The following is a 21,728-nucleotide window of genomic DNA, read 5'->3' as shown; positions in this document are numbered from 1 at the left end:
GCGCATGGTCGCTTGGAGGGATTGCGTTAAACTTTCGTCATGGTATGTCTCCCTCTGATCGATCGTAGTAGGTGAAAATACTTATTCCGGTAGGTTCGTGAAGATATTAGCGCGAAACAATATTATGTTCCGCTTTACATCAAGGATGTAAGTAGGTCTCGCAAAAAATACATCCGACGAAGCATTAAGGTGCATGTAGTCCTTTTTTCGAACGGCAATAAAACTATTCTTTGTCGCGTATAGAATTATTTTACATTGGCCGAGCAGTCGCCATCTTGTCTTTGACAGACAGAGAGAGAGAGAGAGAGAGAGAGAGAGAGAGAGAAAGAAAGAAAGAAAAAGAAAGAGAGAAACGGGCCGTGGCTGTGGTATAGATCGCATTGTGACAGCTTGGGAAAAGAAGCGTTCGATAGACGGTCGGTCTTGATGCGGTGCGCGCGTTCATCGCGTCGCTTGTGCTCTCTACGAACGTAGAGAGAACGTATCGTTTATAGAAGAGAGTAACGAGCTCAAAGATTGAAAAACGAAAGGAAGACTTTCTGGAAAGTGTGACATCGAAGAAAGTGGCATAGAACGTACTGAAGGTAATGGCAATGGAGACGCCGAGAGAACGAGAGATAGCCGCGGAGGATAGTATTAAGGTAGTCTGCAGGTTTCGACCGTTGAATGACTCTGAGGAGAAGGCTGGCTCAAAGTTTATTGTCAAGTTCCCATCAGGTGGAGAAGAGAATTGCATCTCGATTGGGGTATGTTATTTCACGGAGTTAACGCTATTGTCCTTTTCTTCTATTCCTACTAAATCTCTTGTTAACGTAACGTTCATCTCTAATGTCGCAACATTACGATAGACAACTATTTTTGAATTATTTTATTTTCACTTTCATGCGTAATTCAAGACAGATTAAAATGTTGAACTTTTTTTTATTCCTTTAAATGATTACAGCTTGTTCATTTTACGTTTTCTTCTTCAATTGTTCAACTTAAAAATAATTTTTTAATTTAGATTCAATATTGATTTAGATTCAATATAATTTTTATACTACATTCCTGTATGAGTATAAGGAGTATATACATCCATGCATTTATTTCTTCTCTTTCTATTATCTGTACATATAAGTATACAAAGTGGTAATCTTTACTATTAAATGAGAATATAAATACTAGTAAATACTATTTTTTAATTACTGTAAGGTAAAGAAAATTATAAATTTACAATGCTATGCATGAAGTTGCAGTGTACATTATAGGTATCATTTATGTCTATTATTTATCTTTGACATTATTATTTTTTTGCTTTTATACAAACATAATATGTTATTTTAAATATCTATGCATGTACATATTTGTTTATTTTAGGGAAAAGTATATCTTTTTGACAAAGTATTTAAACCAAATGCTACTCAAGACAAAGTATATAATGAAGCAGCTAAATCTATTGTCACGGATGTATTGGCAGGATATAACGGTACTATTTTTGCTTATGGACAAACATCATCAGGTAAGACACAGTTTATAAATAAACAATCGTACAATAAAAGGTGATTTATTTGTATTTTACTAAATTTTTAACTATCATTTCATAGGAAAAACCCATACAATGGAAGGTGTTATTGGAGATCCTAATAAACAGGGTATCATTCCAAGGATTGTTAATGATATTTTCAATCATATTTATATTATGGAGGAGAATTTAGAGTTCCATATTAAAGTATCTTATTTTGAAATTTACATGGACAAGATTAGAGATCTTCTTGATGGTAAGTACTTATTTGCTTGCAATCTTATTACTATTGAGAATTGAATTTTATTTCATTTTCATGAAGGTTATATATAAGTATAATAAAGAAAAAATCATATGTTAAATAATATGATATTTAATTGTCTAATTTATAATAATCTATATATTGCACGTGATATATATTATTCTGTTTTTTAGTTTCTAAGGTAAACTTAAGTGTGCACGAAGATAAAAATCGAGTTCCGTTTGTAAAAGGAGCAACTGAACGATTTGTGTCTAGTCCAGAAGAAGTTTTTGAAGTAATTGAAGAAGGAAAGTCTAATCGACATATCGCCGTAACCAATATGAATGAACACAGTTCTCGTTCTCATTCAGTTTTCTTAATTAATGTCAAACAAGAAAATCTTGAGAATCAAAAAAAACTTTCAGGAAAGTTATATCTCGTTGATTTGGCTGGTTCAGAAAAGGTAAAAACTAAATGAAATTATTTTCATCATTTAAGAAATCAAAATATTTGACTTTTATGATAAATTATAGGTGTCTAAAACTGGAGCTGAAGGTACTGTTCTTGATGAGGCAAAAAATATTAACAAGTCCCTATCTGCTCTTGGTAACGTTATATCTGCGCTTGCCGATGGCAACAAAACGCACATTCCTTACCGTGATTCTAAACTGACAAGAATTTTGCAAGAATCACTTGGTGGCAATGCTCGAACTACAATTATCATTTGTTGTTCACCTGCTAGTTTTAACGAGTCAGAGACCAAGTCAACTCTAGATTTCGGTAATATATATGATAGAATAGAAGTCTTATGTTAATATGAATACCACTTCTTTGTCGTTAAATAAATACTACAGTTACGCACTTATTTAAATAAATGATATTTTTCTTTTTATAGGTAAACGTGCGAAGACTATAAAGAATGTTGTGTGTGTCAATGAAGAATTAACTGCGGAAGAGTGGAAACGCCGTTATGAACGTGAGAAGGAAAAGGCTGCTAGACTTAAAGGTAAAGTTGAAAAATTAGAAGCAGAATTGTCTCGTTGGCGTCAAGGTGAGACAGTAAAGCCTGAAGAACAAGTCAGTTTAGTGGAAGGACCTGATGTTATTACACCAATTACTGCATCTGTCGAAGGTAATGACATGAAAATTAAAGTAACTTTCGTTATTTATATTAATACTCAGAGATGATACATAGAGATAATTTCATAAATTACATTGTTATTTCGAATGATGAAAAATAATTTGCTCTGTACTGCCTTTGTATTGTCCAATTTAATAAGTAATTTCACTATTATTTACTTTATCAGGCAAACTTGACGACGGTCCTCTGCCAGCTACACCTGGTGGTGGACTTATGGCTGGATCTCTTTCGAATGAAGAAAGGCAAAAACTAGAGGAAGAACGTGAAAGACTGTATCAACAGTTGGATGACAAGGATGAAGAGATTAATCAACAATCTCAATATGTTGAAAAATTAAAGGAACAAATGGAAGAGCAAGAGGAATTGATTGCAAGCGCTAGACGAGACTATGAACAATTACAACAAGAAATGAATAGAATACAACAAGAAAATGAAAGTGCTAAAGAGGAAGTCAAAGAAGTTTTACAAGCTCTGGAAGAATTGGCAGTGAATTATGATCAAAAATCGCAAGAGGTAATGATAGATTAAGCCTAAAAATGTTTAATATTATAATAGTATATTCAAAAACTGCAATATTTGATTTAAATTATTAAGAAAGAATTTGTATACCAAGTTATTAAGAGGATAAAGAGATGTAGAATGTAATGTAAAATGATAATCAATTTGAAATATATCTGATTTGTACTCTTTTCCCTTTAGGTGGAATTGAAAAATAAACAGCATGAAAGATTGACAGAAGAATTTCTTGCTAAACAAGCGACATTAAATAATATTGAATCTGAGTTACAGCAATTACGTGATATGTCCGCTCATCAGAGAAAACGTATTGCTGACATGTTTGCCAATTTTTTAAAAGATTTAGGAGAAATTGGAGTGGCTATAGGTGGTGATGAAAATCTGAAAGTAACTTTATTTTGAATTAATTACATAATAAATTTTACTCACACACTTAATAACCTTGTGTAAGTTTCACATATGATTTGATCTTTATTTACAAATTAGGTTGCACCAGAAAGTAATGGTAAATTGGAAGAAGAATTTACAGTTGCAAGACTCTTTATTAGTAAAATGAAATCAGAGGTAAAAAATTTAGTTCAGCGTTGTCAAGGATTAGAGAGTTCTCAAGTGGATTGCAACAAAAAAGTAAGCGATATCTATTATTTAAACATATTGTATGTATATACGTAAAAGATATTTATTTGTGGATATTAGGTTTCTGAATATGAAAAAGATTTGGCAGAATGTCGACTTCTAATCAGTCAACATGAAGCTCGTACGCAAACATTATCAGAATCTATGAAAGAATCAGAAGCACGAAAACGTGCCCTGGAAGAAGATGTGGATGCGCTACGGGAAGAATGTGCAAAACTTAAAGCAGCAGAACAGGTGCAAGCAGTCACTAATAAAGAGAAAGCAGAAGAAAAAGAAGCAGCTACAAAGATGAAAGTAGCTTTAGAAGAGCAAATGGATCAACTACGTGATGTACATCAAAAGCAGGTAAAATTCTAGAAAATTAATCTACTATCTATATAAATGAAGACTTAAAATATGAATAAACAATTAAGGTAATGTGTTCAACTTGTTATATGTCTAAAATTGATGTTTAGGTTGCTGCGCTTAGGGATGAATTATCTGAAAAACAAGATTTGATCAGTGAATTAAGAGATTTGAATCAAAAATTCACTTTAGCGCATCAACGAATGCAAGCAGATTATGAACGATTGAAGCAGGAAGAAGTAAATAAATCGGTTAAACTCCAAGAAATGATACTGCTTCATGAACGTCGAGAACAAGTATGTTATGCTTTTGTTAGATAAATTAAAATTAGCGTTTATAGAAGTTTATCTTATAATATGAATTATATCTTCAGGCTAGAAAAGAGCTTAAAGGACTAGAGGATACTGTTTGCAAAGAATTGCAAACACTTCACAATTTACGTAAATTATTCGTTCAAGACTTGCAGACTAGGATAAAAAAATCAATTCACGTCGAGGATAATGAGGACGATGGTGGTTCACTTGCTCAGAAGCAGAAGATTTCCTTTTTAGAAAATAATCTAGATCAGCTTACGAAGGTTAGTATCGTAATTAGAGTAATTATATTTATATGTAGTGTTGCTACAATACACGTATCCTATTTCAAGCGAGTTTTTATTTGTTATATTTCGTTTTTTATTAGGTTCACAAACAATTAGTTAGAGATAATGCGGATCTTCGATGTGAATTACCTAAACTTGAAAAGAAATTAAGGACAACTGTTGAACGTGTAAAAGCTTTGGAAACAGCTTTGCGAGATGCCAAAGAAGGTGCAATGCGAGATCGTAAGCGTTACCAATATGAAGTAGATAGGATTAAAGAAGCTGTCAGACAGAAAAATTTGGCTCGCCGTGGACCTAGTGCACAGATTGCAAAGCCTATTCGAGCTGGTCAACATCATTTAAGCAACGTTAATGCTATTAGAACCGGCAATCGTGGTAAGCAATAAACCATCTATATGAAATAAATTATACAGTAGAATGAAAATTCATTTTATTACTTTTTTGTTTTAGATGCGCTTAATTAAGATACTACAATGTGATTGGGAAATGTGGGTTTGTTCGATTTTGTACAAATGGAGTCACTTCAGGCTGCTCTACATTTTGGAGTAAGTGAGAAGATTTGATATGCTAACAATTTTGTAACTCTATTTTCACTATTTTAAAATGATACTTGTGTTACGAATTGACAGAGGTATTAAAGCTTATACTTTCGTCAGAATACTTTTGTTGAGATTACAAACGAACAAACCTAGCGACATGTTATTTCTTTATATTTCTTTACTTTTTTTCCCCCCTTCCCAAAACCAAATGTAATACATACTCCCAATTCTGTCATCGTTTGGACATATGGTGTAAATTTTAGGGGAAAAAATAATTCATATATCTCTGTCATATGCTTTTTTTTTTTTTTTTTTTTTTTTTAGAACGTGGCTAAAAACGTATAGTAATGTTGAGTATAACGTCAAAACCTTCACTTTTGCAGAACACGATCGCAAGAACAATTTGCGTGCTGAGGTGCTAGGAGATCGAAACAAACTAATCTATGATGTATTCACATAAATGTTATATTTTAAAGGCAATAGATGTATTATAATCTTAAATAGCACCGCCACTTCTTTTTTTTGTAGAAACGAGCATGTGCTTAAAAGTATACTAATATGAGTGCATCAAATTATCAATGCGCTGCATGTCCCATCCATGTATAAATATTTAACTCAATTGCACTTATAAAAATACCGTAAATATTCTCAATACTTTCTCAATTACATAACACAATCATATTAAAATAGCTTCGTTCTTCTGTGACTACATAGCATAATTTTTTTCAAAAAGTTAAAAATAGAATAATAATAATAATAATAATAATAATAATAATAATAAAAGTAATAGTAATAATAATGATAATAATAATAATAATAATAACAACAATAATACTATGCGATTGTTATCGTTACAACATCCGGTCTACCATGGACTTTATTTGTAATATCAAGTATCATTAAACTTATGATAAATGCATTCAAAATCGAATGTTTTGGATGGTACTATTAAACTTGGAAACAAAATGTTACTAATTCAATTAAAAGATATGATCGGATATGCGGCCTTGAAAAGAATGGTAGAAATAATCATGGCTTATAAGTATTCTTAGTTATAAAAAACTTCCTTTATAGTTACTGAAGATTACAATTGTCAAGAATCATATCAAATCTTGGACCTATTTGGTGTGCCCACTTAGCGAGAGTTAAGTGCATTGGTTTCTTACCAATAAAATTGTAAATCCAGAAGCGAATGATATTTATAGAAAAAATATAGACAAAAAGTAATCATCTTCACTTCAATTTACATATATTACTTTTATATAACCAATTGTCGCCACATTAAATACATTGCTAATGGTTTCATTTATATTAATTTATTTTGTATTCTAATTTATATTAAAAACAAATCAAAGCTGTTTGTCAAACAATTGTTTTACATTCTGTGCAAATATATTAAATATTTAACGTTTTTAAAATCTTTCATGTAGAAACTAATTTTGAAATTGTAATTTTAGGTAATTTGGATTTTAAAAATAAGATGTGTTTACATTCTTAAAACTTGTTGCAAACTGTGACAAACTTACAATCACATGTCATTTAAAAGTTATTGTTTTAATATTGGAAATAGCATTCGAATAATATTTTTTATAATTGGGATACATATATAAATATTGAAGCCGTATGTAGTAAATATAATTTACAAATTTTGCATATTAAATTAAAAATAAATTTTTTTTTCCTCTATTGAATGTAATACAATATACCTTATGAAATTATCTATAAAATATTGTTCCATATCGATAAACTTTTATTAGGTAAAATAAAGTTAACCATTTTATTTTATTTTTTAAATTTCTTTTATAGAGCAGTCTGTTTCCTTACGTTATCTTATTTTTGTAATATGAGCAGCAAAATTATATTTGTCAGTAAAGACGAATTTGGAGTGTAGAATGAGTGCAATTATTTTTAAAATATTCTTGTCAAATATATATAAATATAACTGCACTTGAATGTCTTTGTATTGATTTAAATATAAATATTAGTATCCATGGTATATTGCTTATAAATAATTGAAAAACCTAACATACATATGCATTAATCACCAGAAATGCTTAATGTGTTAATACTCTGTTATTTAAAATTCATAAAAAAAGCTGTTGGGTTCTCTTCATTATTATAAAAAAAAGAATCATTGCTGAGTTTTTATCATGATTCATGTATTTTTTTAACTAATGAATCGTGACATAAAATCTCAGCATACTGTAACATTTATTTTTATAGAACATCGAATAAGCATCAATGCTCTTTTGCACTTCCGTATAGAAATAAAGAATCATTGTAGAATGTACACAGACTAAAATTAACTAATACTAATAATCGTAAGCTTTATGATACTGCATTCAAAATAAAATGGATATATGTTCCAATGAGATGTAAAGGGTATAGCATCGTAAATTATAAAATAATTCCTTTAAGGGACGACTGAAAATGAATCTATTTTCTTTTAATGTAGCTAAAATAAGCATTGGCTAAGAAAATCATATGATTGCTCACATTACTATACGTTATATATTCTGCAATATTATATCTCTTATTAAGATAGAATATTTTTACATTCTTTTTTATTTCTTTGCGATGCACAATGTAATTATAATTTTCAATCGACTACATCTAAAAAAAAATTAAGAAATAATCTTGGTTTATGAAGATATTCACTACTGAAAATTAATTTAAATATACCTAAATAAATAGTCTACAACTGGAATAAGTGCCCGTATTGCTGTATTCAAATATTGTTATTTATTACAAACTGAGTGTTATATAATATTGCATTTACATGTAAAAGTATGTTATATAAAAAATAACAGAAATATTGCTATATCCGTTATGATTTCTTTTATGAATCAAGTTATTTTATAACACTTCAGTTATTTTACCCGTAAATATTTAAAATATATTTCATATTTTTACTAATTATTTTAATGAAATATTTCAATATTTAATTAAACGAACAAACAAGTTCAAAAGATTGTTAAATGAAAATTTAGTAAATCAGTTGAAAAGTTGTAATAAATAATAAAATTGTCAATGCAATTGATATAATTTTTCGTCATATAATTAAGTGTAATTGATGTCTAAAATGATTAAATTTTCATAAAATTATGTATACAAATTGGCAATTATACATAAGCATAGCCTATTACTGTTAAAGAAGAGGTTGATCTATAGCTGCATCTTTATAAATGGAGCAACGCAAATGTGAAAGAAAATAAACAAATGAGTAATAAAATTGTTTCACTATTTTAATAGTTATTATATTAGGGAGATCGGAAAGTAATGTCGTTTCTGCGCATATCGATATTTGATTGTGATTAAAAATAAAAACTTGTTAAAAATTTATTCGTTTGAATTTAATTTAAGAAAGCAACATTACTTTCCGGTCCACCTAATAATTAGTAATATATTCAGGGGCGTAACCAAAAAGGAGGAAGCCTGCTTTTGTAGCTTTTTTGCATGTTTTTAAAAAATCTAGTTATTTAATTCAAACAATAGGTTAAAACATTTTATAAATTTATGGTCTGTCCTGCCAATTTTTTTCCTGCTCTAACATTTTAATCTGTCTGCGCCCTCGAATACACATTGAATGTGAACATTTAAAAAAATTTTTTATAATATTCTTGCCATATAAAAAAGAAAAATAATTTAGTTTTAAATACTATTGCTTTATTTTCATCTTTAAATGAACGTTTGTTTTGATAAATTACATTAAAAAGGAAACTAAAAACGTGAAAGTATTATAACTTATACCGTTAAAATTTACAATAATATTCGAGTTTATTATATTAAATCTGAACTCAGATACTTATATTATCATTACATTTTAGCCATTTATTTTAAAATGATTTCTAAATTTATATATACGCCGTTTAGATCTACCTCATCTCAAACAGTTTCACGGTTTATAATATGAAGCATTATAATTTCAAAATAATTAGCTATAGATTCGTGTGCAAGATGTAGAGAGGCTTTAGAAACAAGATAATATAAATCGTAATACATATTTGTATTTAATTCTGAGTATTCCTAAAAAGTATTATTATTATTATTATTATTATTATTATTATTATTATTATTATTATTATTATTATTATTATTGTTATTATTATTATTATTATTATTATTATTATTATTATTATTATTATTATTATTATTATTATTATTATTATTTTGTATGTTTTCTCGTGTGCCAAGGTGTACCCGATTCTTTAAGACATTTGTGGAGATGTATTCAACATAAGGAGATTATTATTATTATTATTATTATTATTATTATTTATATAAAAGAAACAATACATTAAAATTCCATACTCATGACTATTTATTTAAAATGTCATAACAAATATAATTCTAAATTTATTTATATTTTTGAATGTCTAATGTACATTAGGATATTTTGATATCGCTTATTGTTAAATATCGTTGTCATTATCATAATCTGCATTATTAATAGTATTGATATTATGATTATAATTAATATAAAAATAATTAGTATTACATTCAATTAAGATGCCCGTGCTAAGCAGTAACTTGAAGCATTCAATAAATTTATCATTAACCGACCTACCTATAAAATTGAGTAATAAGCAAAACGAATTCGATCGTGCGCCTATAGTGAGCGAAAAGAAGTATGATCCCAAAGTTTTAATAGGAAATTGGTTTAATCGTCGCGCATCTTACATATCTTTCTTTAATAAGTGGACAACACACATACAAACAATATATAAGCAACATTATAAATCTTATGATATCAACATATACAAGAAAGATTAGATACCATTTTGGAATAATAAAATCAAAAATGAGGTAAGTCATATGTTATAAATGTTAATAATAAATGTATTTATTATTAAGCCTAACCTTCACTTAAATGCTGTATATTTTAATACGAATATAAAGTACTAAAAGATGTACTTAAATATTTTAATTGAATAATTCTTTTATGTAAAAAAGGTTTATTTAGAAGTACATTAATGGATCACCATGGAAAGTCACATTACAAAAACATGACCACACATGATTTAAGCTATAGAATTCCTATGCAGTTACAAAAATCAAATTTAAGGATTTACAATATAAGATAATATTATGTGAATATATGACGCAAAGCACTAATTATCAAATATGTCTACTTGAGGATGCTAATTTGTTATATAACACTTTATTTAAGAAACATAGTTATTAAGTAATAAAATTATATAAAACAAAACAATTGAAGGAAAAATGGATAGTTACCAGAACAAGATTTAACAAAAGATTTCGAAAATTTAACAAAAATTGATATAAAGGATGCATTATAAGTTTGGTGGGACAGTACTTCAAATAAAGCAATACAATTCTGCTGATGGAGAAATGAGTGCAAAACTTATGATGTTTCACTTATAAAGAAAAAGTAAGTTTTATTTTTCTAAAGTGATAAAATGAACTTCCAGTGATTATGGTTAATAAATAGTATGTATATATATATGTATTACTAATTGTTTCTAAAGATTCATAAACAACAAGTGAACACGAATGTACCATATTTAAGTAACCATATTGATGATTATTTAAATAGTTATCCAATTACTTTTAAAAGTTCAAGTAGTAAAATTGTAAATTAAAATCGTTACATCTAAGATATTTTCTTTGTACTATACTTTTCAAAGATAATACTTCATATTATAAACATATTTATTATTTTTTGGGAATTATTCAATTTGTAGTATCTTATTAATTTGTTAATACAAAAATTAATTAAATTTGTATTTTTGGTTATATATAATAATAGTACTTTTATTTTTTTTTTATTTTATTGCTTCCCCTTAAGGTTATAAGAATCTTAAAATAATATTCTACTTACAAACTAATATAACTTAAACTTACATCTATTTTAATCGCGTACCGTATCATTACCGCCACTTTACTACGCATTCATTTTTTCTCATATTTATTTATACAATACGTATATACAATATGGGAAGGTCAAGATTATGAATTATGTTTCGTAATTTATTTATTTATGATACATTCTATAACTCATTTTTATTCTTATTATTTCATTTCTTTAATTCTTCTATTCTCCTTCTCTCAATTTATTGTTCTTATCTTTTCTTTCTTCGTCCTTTTTTCTTTTTCTTCCTTAATCTTTTTTTCCCTTTCTTCCTTCATTTTTTTTTCCTCTCGCTTCGTTCGGGATTACTTTTTCTACCAGCTCTCTTCATCATCCTATTTATTGTGTTTCCTCATCCCCTTTTTTCTTTCTTTGTATTCTTTCTCTCTTCTCTCCTTTTCTCACATTTTACAGTTTTTTATTTCATGTTACTTCTTTTAATGTTTCCCTTATTACGAAAGCATATTTTCTCTTTAATAAAAGTTTCATTTAACTAAAATATTATTATAATTTACATTTCTGATTGAAATACTAAGCTTTATTACACAAAAGAAGGTATATGAATGTTTGGAAACTAAATTTTAATCTGTAATGCATTTAATAAATTTAATAAATTTATAAAAAATATGAAATCGAGTAAAAGAAAATATAATCTTTGGCAGTTTACAAAAGTGTTGCACACAATGGAATTATAAATATTTTCATATTTTGTTTACTTCTAAAACATATCAGAAGATAAATCTTTTTTTTTATCAAAAACAAGTACTATATTAGTTATTATTGAAAATAAATGTATGTGATTGCTGCATATATTGAACATTCTTTTTATAAACATGCATGCATATTCAAATAAGTCAATATTGTAAGATAAAAACAGAAAATCCTTAGAGCGAAGTAAACGCAACAATTTCTATTCCTAATATCTTGATTGAACACATATTGTTTTTATCACAAATTTCATGATTTATAGATGTATCAAAATTGTTTTTATATCAAACGCATACATATCATTGCATGTATAAAAACAGTACTTTGATTACATATTCCAAATCGTACTCTGTACAGCAACATTTCTTATATGTTTATTTAGATAATTACGAGGCTCTTAATAATACGTTGTGATATATTGGCAGTATATGTAATGTTATCTATAGACAGCAAACAGAGAAATCACATACTGTAGTCAGAGGTAATTGTGAAAAAAATTAAAACAAAAAAAAATATGTTTTGACTATCAATACTTTTCAACGCAACAAAGTGGTACACACCACAACCATATTTAATATAAGTGAACCACATAACAATGCATGTAACCAGATAGGATTGGTTGATACTGTTGTGTAAGTTGGATAAGTTTGTATATTCATTGAATTTCCTATTTCATCTGTGCTTATTTTTGAATGTTGTGAGCAACATTCATCAAAAATTGTATTATTCTTTGGAAAATGCGCTGTTAACGTTTGCTGAGGAAATGAATGTGAGAATTTCAATGTTTGATGGCACATTGAACTTTTCGGTTTTATGAAAGAACATGATTGAGTAGGCTGACAAAAACGTCTAACGGATTTTATAGTATTTTGCTTGTGACCATAATATGACAATGATGCATCCGAGATAATTGAACATTGATCAAATTCGTGAATAGAGGGTTCTCTGGAAGGAGCACAGTTAGAGCCAACAGAACCAAAACCAGAACTTTGACTGGATGACCTTGATAATGATGGTGCATCCATACCTCCTTGCCAATATCCACCAGCAACCCATGATGTTTGTGTCACTGATTTTAATTTAGGTGGTGATAAAATATTCTTTTTACTGAAGGTATTATTTGATCTTTTAAATAAATCAGAACTAACTGTACTATAGACTTTTTTTTCAAACATTTTGGGTGTTCTTATTTGACAATTCGGTAAATTATCGTCCAATGAAAATATACTGAGCGTACTCATGCTGTCATCTAATCCAGAGTTATCAAATTGATTACTTTTGAATGATAAGGTAGAACGAATATCTAAATTATTTGTAGGTGTCGATAATTTTGGAAATTCTGGACCAGTCCTATAAAGCCAAAAAAATATAAATTAATATCTTAAAGTATTTATACTTAAATTGAATTAAATTTGAATAAAATACATACATTGACGACAATGCATGCATTGTTGTATTAACAGTATCAGGAATGTCAATTGAAACAGGAGTCATAAAATATTTTGTCATATTTACTGAAGAATGAGTAGTTTCATTTGAATCTGTTTCATCTTTTTTAACAAACTTCCGTATGTTTCTTTTTATTTCGATCTCAGGAAATATTTGTGTTTTTGAATTTTTTACATGTTTTTCCATTTTTTTAAAGATAATATCTTTTTTTAATCTAATATTCGATTGAGGTTTTATATTCATAAAGCCTATGATGAATGCAAAAAAGATGACCTAAAACATTTTAAATGAACTTGTACTTATACAAATATAATAAAATATAATAATCATATAAAAACAAACAATTTCTACTTAATTTTCTATTATTTTTTACTATACTTTATACACTTCTAAATACTAACTTTTTAGTACATACCATATGATATTGAGTTATGTATTCAAGAGAAAACCAATTATGTTTAAGATTTATTTTTAGTAATTTATATTCTTTAAAAGGTATAAGTATGATTATACAAATCCATAAAAAGGACAATAAAATATCAGAATTTCTTCTTTTTGCTGCACTAGTCCAGCACGCACATAATTGAAAAAATAATCCTCCGACAGGTAATAGTAAAAATTCAGTATTATATACAGTAACTGAATCAAAAATTGTTGAAATGATTCTAAAAATCACTTCAAATCGTTTTGTGTTCTGAAATTGGATAAACCAAGACTAAAATTAAGATTATGCAACACTAACATTTTTATAAACTTTTATTATAACCAAAAATCATGATATCACTTACATTGAAAAATGTACGTATAGGTTTCTGTTTAAGAAACAACATTTTATAATGAGCAAGCCACATTGTCTGTTTAGCCAATACATTTTGTACTATAGCATTACAATTTGTACAAAGTGGATATTTTTTTTCCAAAAAGTGTTTAAATCGTTGAACTTCTTGATCATATTTTTTTTCATTGGATGGTTCAAAATTTGAAAGCTCTGCTAATTTAATTTTTTGATGCTTATTGCATTCCTTACAAAGAGTATTCTTGTGGAACAGTTCCATTTTAGATTGACTTCTACAATACTTTACAGAATTATTAGTAGAATCTTTATATAATTCTGGTATATCATACATATAATCACCATTCTAAAAACAAATAACAAAAATTTAAAATATGAAATATACAATTTATGAAAATTATTAGACTTATTATAGTTAAAACATTAACTTAATTCTATACTTATGAAGCAATGAGTTATACAGTATTTTTATTAAAATTATAGAGATGGTTTATTTTATAAAATTGAATGTTAGATGTTAATGTAATGTTAGATGTTAGACACAAATTAGATGTTAATTTGTATAAGAAAATAAACTATATCACAAAAGATTATAAAACAAAAACCAAGAAATGAATATAGCATAAAAAAGGATTTCAAATTAGAATGTGGATACTTTAGAATTTAAATACATTTATTATATATGTGGAAATTTACCTCAGAAAAACCATTAAACTGTTCACAAAAAGGACATAACCACCATTCGAGTTCTTGTTGTGTTATTTTTGTATTATTATTACAAAACCAGCAATTTACCTTCATAGGCCATCTTAACCTAACATGAAAAAGAAAAAGGATTGTAAGAATAATTAGTATAGAAGCTTTCACTTTAAAATATTGTCACAATTTTTTTATAGATATAAGTTCTTACTTTAGTTTTTGGAAGACAATAATACATGTGACAAACACTAAGAGAATAGTAATAAAGATGGATATAAAATTACACATCAAGTTATGCTCAAATTCCATTTTCTCATATTACAAAATAAATGGCCCTCATTTAAATTTTAAAAAATGCAGACCACCCGCGTTTTCAACGTCGGGAATTTTATTTAGCATCTCCCGCCAAGCTACCAACTTTTTTCACCTTAACCTAACAATTGTAGTTATATTAAAATCATATTCTTTCTATTCTGTGTATATTATCGATAGAGCATTTATGTATTATGTAATTTTACTGTAAAAAGTAATTATAAAACTAAAACATAAATTCTTACAAAAATAGCTAATATTTAATTTTTAATTACTATAATAACTTACTATACATGAAGTTACTTTGCAATGCTTTGCACTATTTTTGCAATGTACATAATGCATAAATATATACATATATACTGCATAGTGTCCATAAGGAATATTTACTTACGCCAATCAGCTTTGATTCTTCTGCATATTGACAAATCATATTATTGCATCGAGTAGATCTTTGAATATTACGTAGTAACATGAATTCCATTGGGTTTTATCCAATTTTATGAATTGTTCGCATTTTGAAAACTGGTGATAATCTATGAAGTCACTTAATTATGGCCCAATCATGGCACTGTGTGTTGTCAAGGTTATTGAAATACAAATAAATAGTTATTAACAATAAGTAGACAAAATGGTTGCTGCTAGATTAGTATCATATAGATTAAAAATTAATGATAATTATAGTTGATTATAGTGAATAGAACACGAAAGAATAGTTAAAGGTTAATCCATAGATCTTAATAAAGTTATAAATACGTTCGATCGTACGGAGTCCACTTGATTTAAGGTTATGTTAATCACAGATCATTGGATTTAATAAGATTACTTATGCGTAATCGTAAATTTATATCAGCATTTATATCTATGAGAATAAATCATGTCTGATGATAAAACAAGTTTGCCAGTAGCTCCAAAGGATTTATGTTTCTTCGAGCATGAATTTATTCAGGTTTTGTATAACTTTCCAATTATATTCATAAGATAAAAAGAATTTAACAGAAACTTAATCAAATTCGATTGTAATTACAAATGTAGTAAGAAATATAGAGTGTATTGTATTGTTCTGTACAAATATCCAAATATTATTTATTATAGAGTAATTTTAATGTGGATACTTTTCTTCATAATCATCGAAAAATCGTGAAACTTGAAACTATGAGAGATGATTTAGGCATATATTTAAAGTTATTAAGATCTGCTATGATCGACTTAATTAATAGAGATTATACAGACTTTGTTAATCTTTCAAGTAATCTCATTGGTCTTGACAAAGCAATTAGTAGCTTGGAAATGCCACTTAGTCAACTTAGAGAAGAAGTTATGGTAATATAATTTTGATCTTTTATGTCGTAGTATTATTACATCTATAAATATAGAATTTAAAAGAGCATTGAAAAATAGATAAGTATATTTTATATTTCAAGATAAGAAGAAAAAGTCCTATTAAATAAAAATCTGTAAAGTTTTTATCCTTGAAATATAGTCTTTGTTATATTATGAATTATAAAATAAGAAATACTCTTTTAGATTTATTTTGTATATATGAGGTATAATAATTTATGATTCATAAATGTTCAAGCAAATATCTCTCAACTAATTGAAGTTACAAAAAAGTTCAATTAAAGAAATTTATATGATTCTAAATCAATTATAAAATATATGAAAAATTTTTTGTACTCTTTTAAGTTATGAAAGTTAACATAGAATTTATACAGTATGACATATTTATACATAGTAGCAATTTTTTATTAAATATGATTTTGATTGCTAATGAGACCTATTGTATAAATATGCCAACAAAATTTTATCTATTTAAAACTATATTGACTTCCATAACTTGAAAAAGTCACAAGTAAAAAAAATTTTACATGCATTTTGATTCAGAGTCAGTGAAATTTCTTTTATTAAACTTTCTTGTAACTTCAGTCAATTGCAAGGTTTTTGTTAGAACATCTGTGGATAGATAACCTGTGTGTGTATGTGTATATATATATATATATATATATTATACGTGTATGTATATAGAGAATGTTTTATCTAACTGTAACACTTGAAATATCTTTATCACTTTTGATGATATGACAAAATGTCAATAGAAAAAATTGTTTGATCCTAAAGGAGATCTTAATCAGTAGATACAAATCACATGTTTAAATCCATGTTTAAAAAAATGAGAAAAATCCCAAATTAAACGATTACCATTATTTTAACTTAAATAAAACGCGATTCAAATGCAATCCATAAATGAGTAAAAGTACAAAGAAATCATTCATTGTTATTTGAAAATATATCGAAATTAATGGAATTCATTTTGAACATTTTTTAAAATAAATGCTTTACGTTGCAAAACTAGAATTTTTATTTTTTTTTGTTTTCCTTTGTAGCTCTGTTAATCAAGTTATCTAAGGTTATCTAAAGATAAAAAGATTCATATCGTTGAATTCATATTTTTTTTTTTTTTATAAGTTACTTACAATGGTAATAAAAAAATATCGATGACCGTGAATCTTTAGAAAAGATGATCTTAAAAATAATTTTGTGGTAATGAAAACATTTTTTCCTTGAGATTTAACAATTTCTTTCTTTGCCATTTTTTTTTTTATATAATTGAAAGTAATGGAGTTACTTTAATTGTTATAGTTAAGTGGAAAATTCTGTATATAAATTATGTTTCTAATTTCTAACATTTTTTATTATTAGCAAATTCAGCAAACATTAAATGAAGAAATAATCATTCTATCCAATAATTTAAATGACGATAGCCAAATAAAATTACAGAAACAAAGCTTACACAGCTTGCAATGTGTTTATAAATGTTTAAGAAAATTGTCTTCAATGCTATCGATGGATAATTATATGGAAAGTTTTACAAAAATTGATGTTTTAGAACAAGCTACAGCAGAACTGAATCATTTGAAATTTAATGCATCCAGATGCAGATCAGATATCTCTATAGATCAGCAGACAGTATGTATTATATCTTTATAGATACATTTGTACAATATTTTTTATTACTTGCACATAATAATATTACATTCTATTAAACTGAAAGTAAATCATAATTCTTCGTGAAAGAACATTTAAAAATAGGCATAAAAATCCTAATATTATAAATAAATAATTTCTTTTTACAAAAATTGCTATATAAAAATTGTTCTACTAATATAAAAAATTTTATATAGGAAAGCAAGAAATTAGAAGATCTCTTAATAACGCATCTGAATGAGTTATTTTTAGTTTGTATACATGAAAAAGATTCTAATTTATTAATTCGTTGTTTGAGAATATATATTATGCTTGATAATGTTACAACTGCAGAATTAGTAGTAAGAAGAGACGTTATTAGTCCAATTATAAATAATATACTTCAAGACGAAGATTCACAAACTGAATTTAATAATCTTCAAAGTATTTACAATAGATTATTAAATATTTTAAGCGGAGAACTCAAACAACTTTTAGACATCACATTATACTCCAATAGGTATATTGGATGTTTTGTAGATAATTAATGTTTGTAGATAGTGTAAACATTCCAATGTAAATATTGTTTGAATATTACTCTAGGATACAAGTAAAGGGTTTTAATTTCTTGGTAAATAGTTTTTGGATTGAAATAGAAGAAAAAATTGATCAGCAATTGAAATATATTTTTGCACCTGGAAATCCTGAATTGTTCCATAAAGTAAGTGATACAATCTTGAAGATAATATAAATATAAAATCTTTTAGTAATTTTTATATTTTATATTTGAAGAGATATACAGAAACAATGTGGTTTCGAAAAAAGCTGGAAGAATTCTATGATGTACCTGCTCATATAAGCATATTGAAAGATCATCTACAATATAAAAATTTTCTTAAGAAATGGAATCTACCAGTTTATTTCCAAATTCGTTTTCAAGAAATAGCCGGTACAGTCGAAACAGCATTTAAAGAGTCTATTTCACCTGAATTGATTAAAGGATCTGCAAATATTCTAATGCTAGAAGAATTTTCTCTTTACACAACGTCTATCGTCTGGAATTGTTTGTACAAGATATGGTCTGAAAATATATATCTATCTCAACTTTTTCAAGAGTAAGTAATATTTTTGATAAGTATGCTTGATAATATTATTAGGTTGTTACATATGAAATTTTTGATTTTGTAATATAAATTTTCTGGGACGTTTTTATATCTATGGATGTGTAAGATGTCATTTTGAAACTTGTCATTTATTCTATTAGAGCTGATCTTTCTAGACCTTGTCATTCAATGTCGTTGTTGGCTTTTTAAGTTTTTAATTTAAGAGGCTTTCATCTCCATTTTTAAACTTTTCATATCATCGACGAATTGTACGTTTATTTATAGTATTTTTACCGAATATGTAATTAATTTTCCGAGCAGCTATTGCGATATTATGATCACTTTATCAGTGATACAAAAAAATGCTCGTAGATCGCGTTGATTCATGTCGAGACGTAAGCCATGTAAAAATAATGTTAGATATGTAAACAAAAGAAAATGAAGATCAGGTCTAATAGAGTGAATATAGGGCTATAAGGCTATAGGGCTTTAAAATGATGCCTCATACATCCATAAACGTGGAAGCATTTTCAAGCAGAGGTGTTTCAGAGAATTCATATTCTGGAATCAGACAGTTCATATATAATAACTTAATACATTCATATTATTAATGTTTATTTCTTAAAATAACAGATTTTGGAAATTGACTCTGCAAGTATGTTCAAGATATCAAACATGGGCTTGCACAGCAATAAGACAAGTATGTAATATAAATTTTTTCTAATTATTTATTTCTTGATTAATAAATAAATATGAATTAATAATTAATACATTTGGATTATTTTTCTATACATAAAGAAGTGGCAAGAAAGTAATAAGCCTGAAAGTATAGCAAATAGTAATCGTTATACTAAATTGGATTTCTTGATATATTTGTATTGTGATGTAGAAAAATTTGTGAATGGATTACCAAATCTCCTACGGATAGTGCAGTTAAAAAATCCAAATCAAAATCCTGCTACATTTAAATTATTAGAAGGTAATTTATTGATTATAATCAAATACATTCTTTCCTAAAATTTATGCATTTATTACATATTTAATTTCTATACAGTAATATAACCACTAACCATAATAGTAAGATAATCATTATATTCTTTTATATATGCATTATTTTAGATTGTTTGACTGAAACATCTAAAACAATTACAATGATTTTACAACTTACTACAGAAGAAATTGTAAATGAACTTATAATGCATTGTGTGATATACTTGAAACAAGTCAGTGACATTCCAAGATTATATAGACGGACGAATAGAGAAGTACCTACTAAACCTTGTGCATATGTTAAAAATGCATTAAGTTTTCTGACTAATTTTCGTACTAATTATAATGACTTTGTACCAACGAATGTTACCATATGGTTGCAATTAGCACTGTCTTTGTTAACAGAATGGTAAGTAAATACAAATAAATATACTAATTGAAATATACAGCTTCAACAATATATTCGCATTTTTTAGTTATTTAACGTCTGTAACAGATGTATTGACATCTGTTCAAAAAACTGAAGAGAGTTTAAGAAGATTGAAAAAAATACGTGATAAATCGACAGGAGTGCTTACATCAGATGCTCAAGGAATTAGCGATGATGAAAAAATTCGTATTCAATTACAAATTGATGTAAATGCATACAGTGCAATGGTGAGCATGTATTAAACTATTATAATTTTTTAATATCTTAGAATTTCATTTTTTTTTAACATCGTAGAAAATCATATACTATTGAATTATGTAATGTTCCAGATTACTGAACTCGATGTACCAGTTTCAGATATATCTCATTTACAAGAATTATCGCAAGCTGTTGAAGCAGCTCTAAAAAAATAATATTTTAGAACTATTCATCACCTCTTGCTTGACTTATGTGACTTTAGCGACGGGTGTAGGAAGAAAAAAAATAAAATCATATTAAGAGAATACTACCCTTTCTCTTGATTTATTGTATCAATGTGTATGTTTGTATAGGTATGCTGTGCCTCCACGTCATTAGCATGTATAAATCAAAGAACTGAATTGACATCAAACAATATAAAATCGTCAGTTTTCAAGGTAGCTTGCATAAAATCAATACATATTCCATTAGAGTACAATTATAAGATTGTTAGATAAGTCAATCGCACATATATAACTACAGATATGTTTATATATGTTCTAGCACTTTTTATATAATGAATGAGAATCTATAAATGTATATTATTTCATTAAATAGTATAGCATACTGTTTAAGAAAATAATATACATTTATAGATTAGAAACAATGGAGATACCAATATATAATTTCTTGATAAAAGTAACTATTTAT

The 21,728-nt window shown here is 27.0% G+C and overlaps 4 protein-coding genes across 9 annotated transcripts; 3 read left to right on the top strand and 1 right to left on the bottom strand.

Annotated features, from left to right (window-relative positions):
- Window positions 1-5,672, top strand: LOC124429287 (kinesin heavy chain). Its single transcript, XM_046974357.1, has 14 exons — window positions 1-746; window positions 1,357-1,498; window positions 1,584-1,757; window positions 1,937-2,205; window positions 2,276-2,522; window positions 2,638-2,874; window positions 3,050-3,396; window positions 3,583-3,786; window positions 3,886-4,026; window positions 4,096-4,380; window positions 4,491-4,676; window positions 4,754-4,957; window positions 5,062-5,356; window positions 5,432-5,672. Exons 1-14 carry the CDS (start codon window positions 588-590, stop codon window positions 5,443-5,445), a joined length of 2,904 nt encoding a protein of 967 aa, XP_046830313.1. The 5' UTR covers window positions 1-587; the 3' UTR covers window positions 5,446-5,672.
- Window positions 5,441-12,603, top strand: LOC124430436. Its single transcript, XM_046977432.1, has 3 exons — window positions 5,441-5,526; window positions 9,715-10,287; window positions 10,752-12,603. The coding sequence occupies exons 2-3, from the start codon at window positions 10,030-10,032 to the stop codon at window positions 10,818-10,820; spliced, it is 327 nt and encodes a 108-aa protein (XP_046833388.1). The 5' UTR covers window positions 5,441-5,526; window positions 9,715-10,029; the 3' UTR covers window positions 10,821-12,603.
- Window positions 11,291-15,924, bottom strand: LOC124429338. 5 transcript variants are annotated; one of them, XM_046974498.1, is made up of 7 exons: window positions 15,748-15,924; window positions 15,253-15,474; window positions 15,039-15,156; window positions 14,338-14,688; window positions 13,965-14,264; window positions 13,530-13,822; window positions 11,291-13,450 (listed from the first exon to the last, which is right to left on the bottom strand). In XM_046974498.1, the coding sequence occupies exons 2-7, from the start codon at window positions 15,348-15,350 to the stop codon at window positions 12,637-12,639; spliced, it is 1,974 nt and encodes a 657-aa protein (XP_046830454.1). In that variant the 5' UTR covers window positions 15,351-15,474; window positions 15,748-15,924; the 3' UTR covers window positions 11,291-12,636. The 5 variants fall into 5 exon arrangements, with proteins under 5 accessions (XP_046830454.1, XP_046830462.1, XP_046830443.1 ...); XM_046974506.1 differs by lacking the exon at window positions 15,748-15,924 and adding an exon at window positions 15,642-15,683; XM_046974487.1 differs by lacking the exon at window positions 15,748-15,924 and adding an exon at window positions 15,642-15,680 and having other exon boundaries at window positions 15,253-15,558.
- A 9-nt stretch (window positions 15,925-15,933) lies between these two features.
- Window positions 15,934-21,343, top strand: LOC124429320 (conserved oligomeric Golgi complex subunit 2-like). 2 transcript variants are annotated; one of them, XM_046974462.1, is made up of 12 exons: window positions 15,934-16,075; window positions 16,157-16,302; window positions 16,449-16,676; window positions 18,054-18,320; window positions 18,536-18,837; window positions 18,921-19,038; window positions 19,110-19,432; window positions 20,054-20,120; window positions 20,219-20,399; window positions 20,540-20,819; window positions 20,887-21,067; window positions 21,170-21,343. In XM_046974462.1, exons 2-12 carry the CDS (start codon window positions 16,231-16,233, stop codon window positions 21,251-21,253), a joined length of 2,103 nt encoding a protein of 700 aa, XP_046830418.1. In that variant the 5' UTR covers window positions 15,934-16,075; window positions 16,157-16,230; the 3' UTR covers window positions 21,254-21,343. The 2 variants fall into 2 exon arrangements, with proteins under 2 accessions (XP_046830418.1, XP_046830409.1); XM_046974453.1 differs by having other exon boundaries at window positions 15,946-16,302.
- Window positions 21,344-21,728: the final 385 nt, after the last annotated feature.

This window comes from Vespa crabro, chromosome 1 (genome assembly GCF_910589235.1).
Source record: "Vespa crabro chromosome 1, iyVesCrab1.2, whole genome shotgun sequence".
NCBI classification, from domain to species: domain Eukaryota; kingdom Metazoa; phylum Arthropoda; class Insecta; order Hymenoptera; family Vespidae; genus Vespa; species Vespa crabro.
The sequence above is the reverse complement of the archived record's forward strand: the minus strand, read 5'-3'. Positions and strand labels throughout refer to the sequence as shown.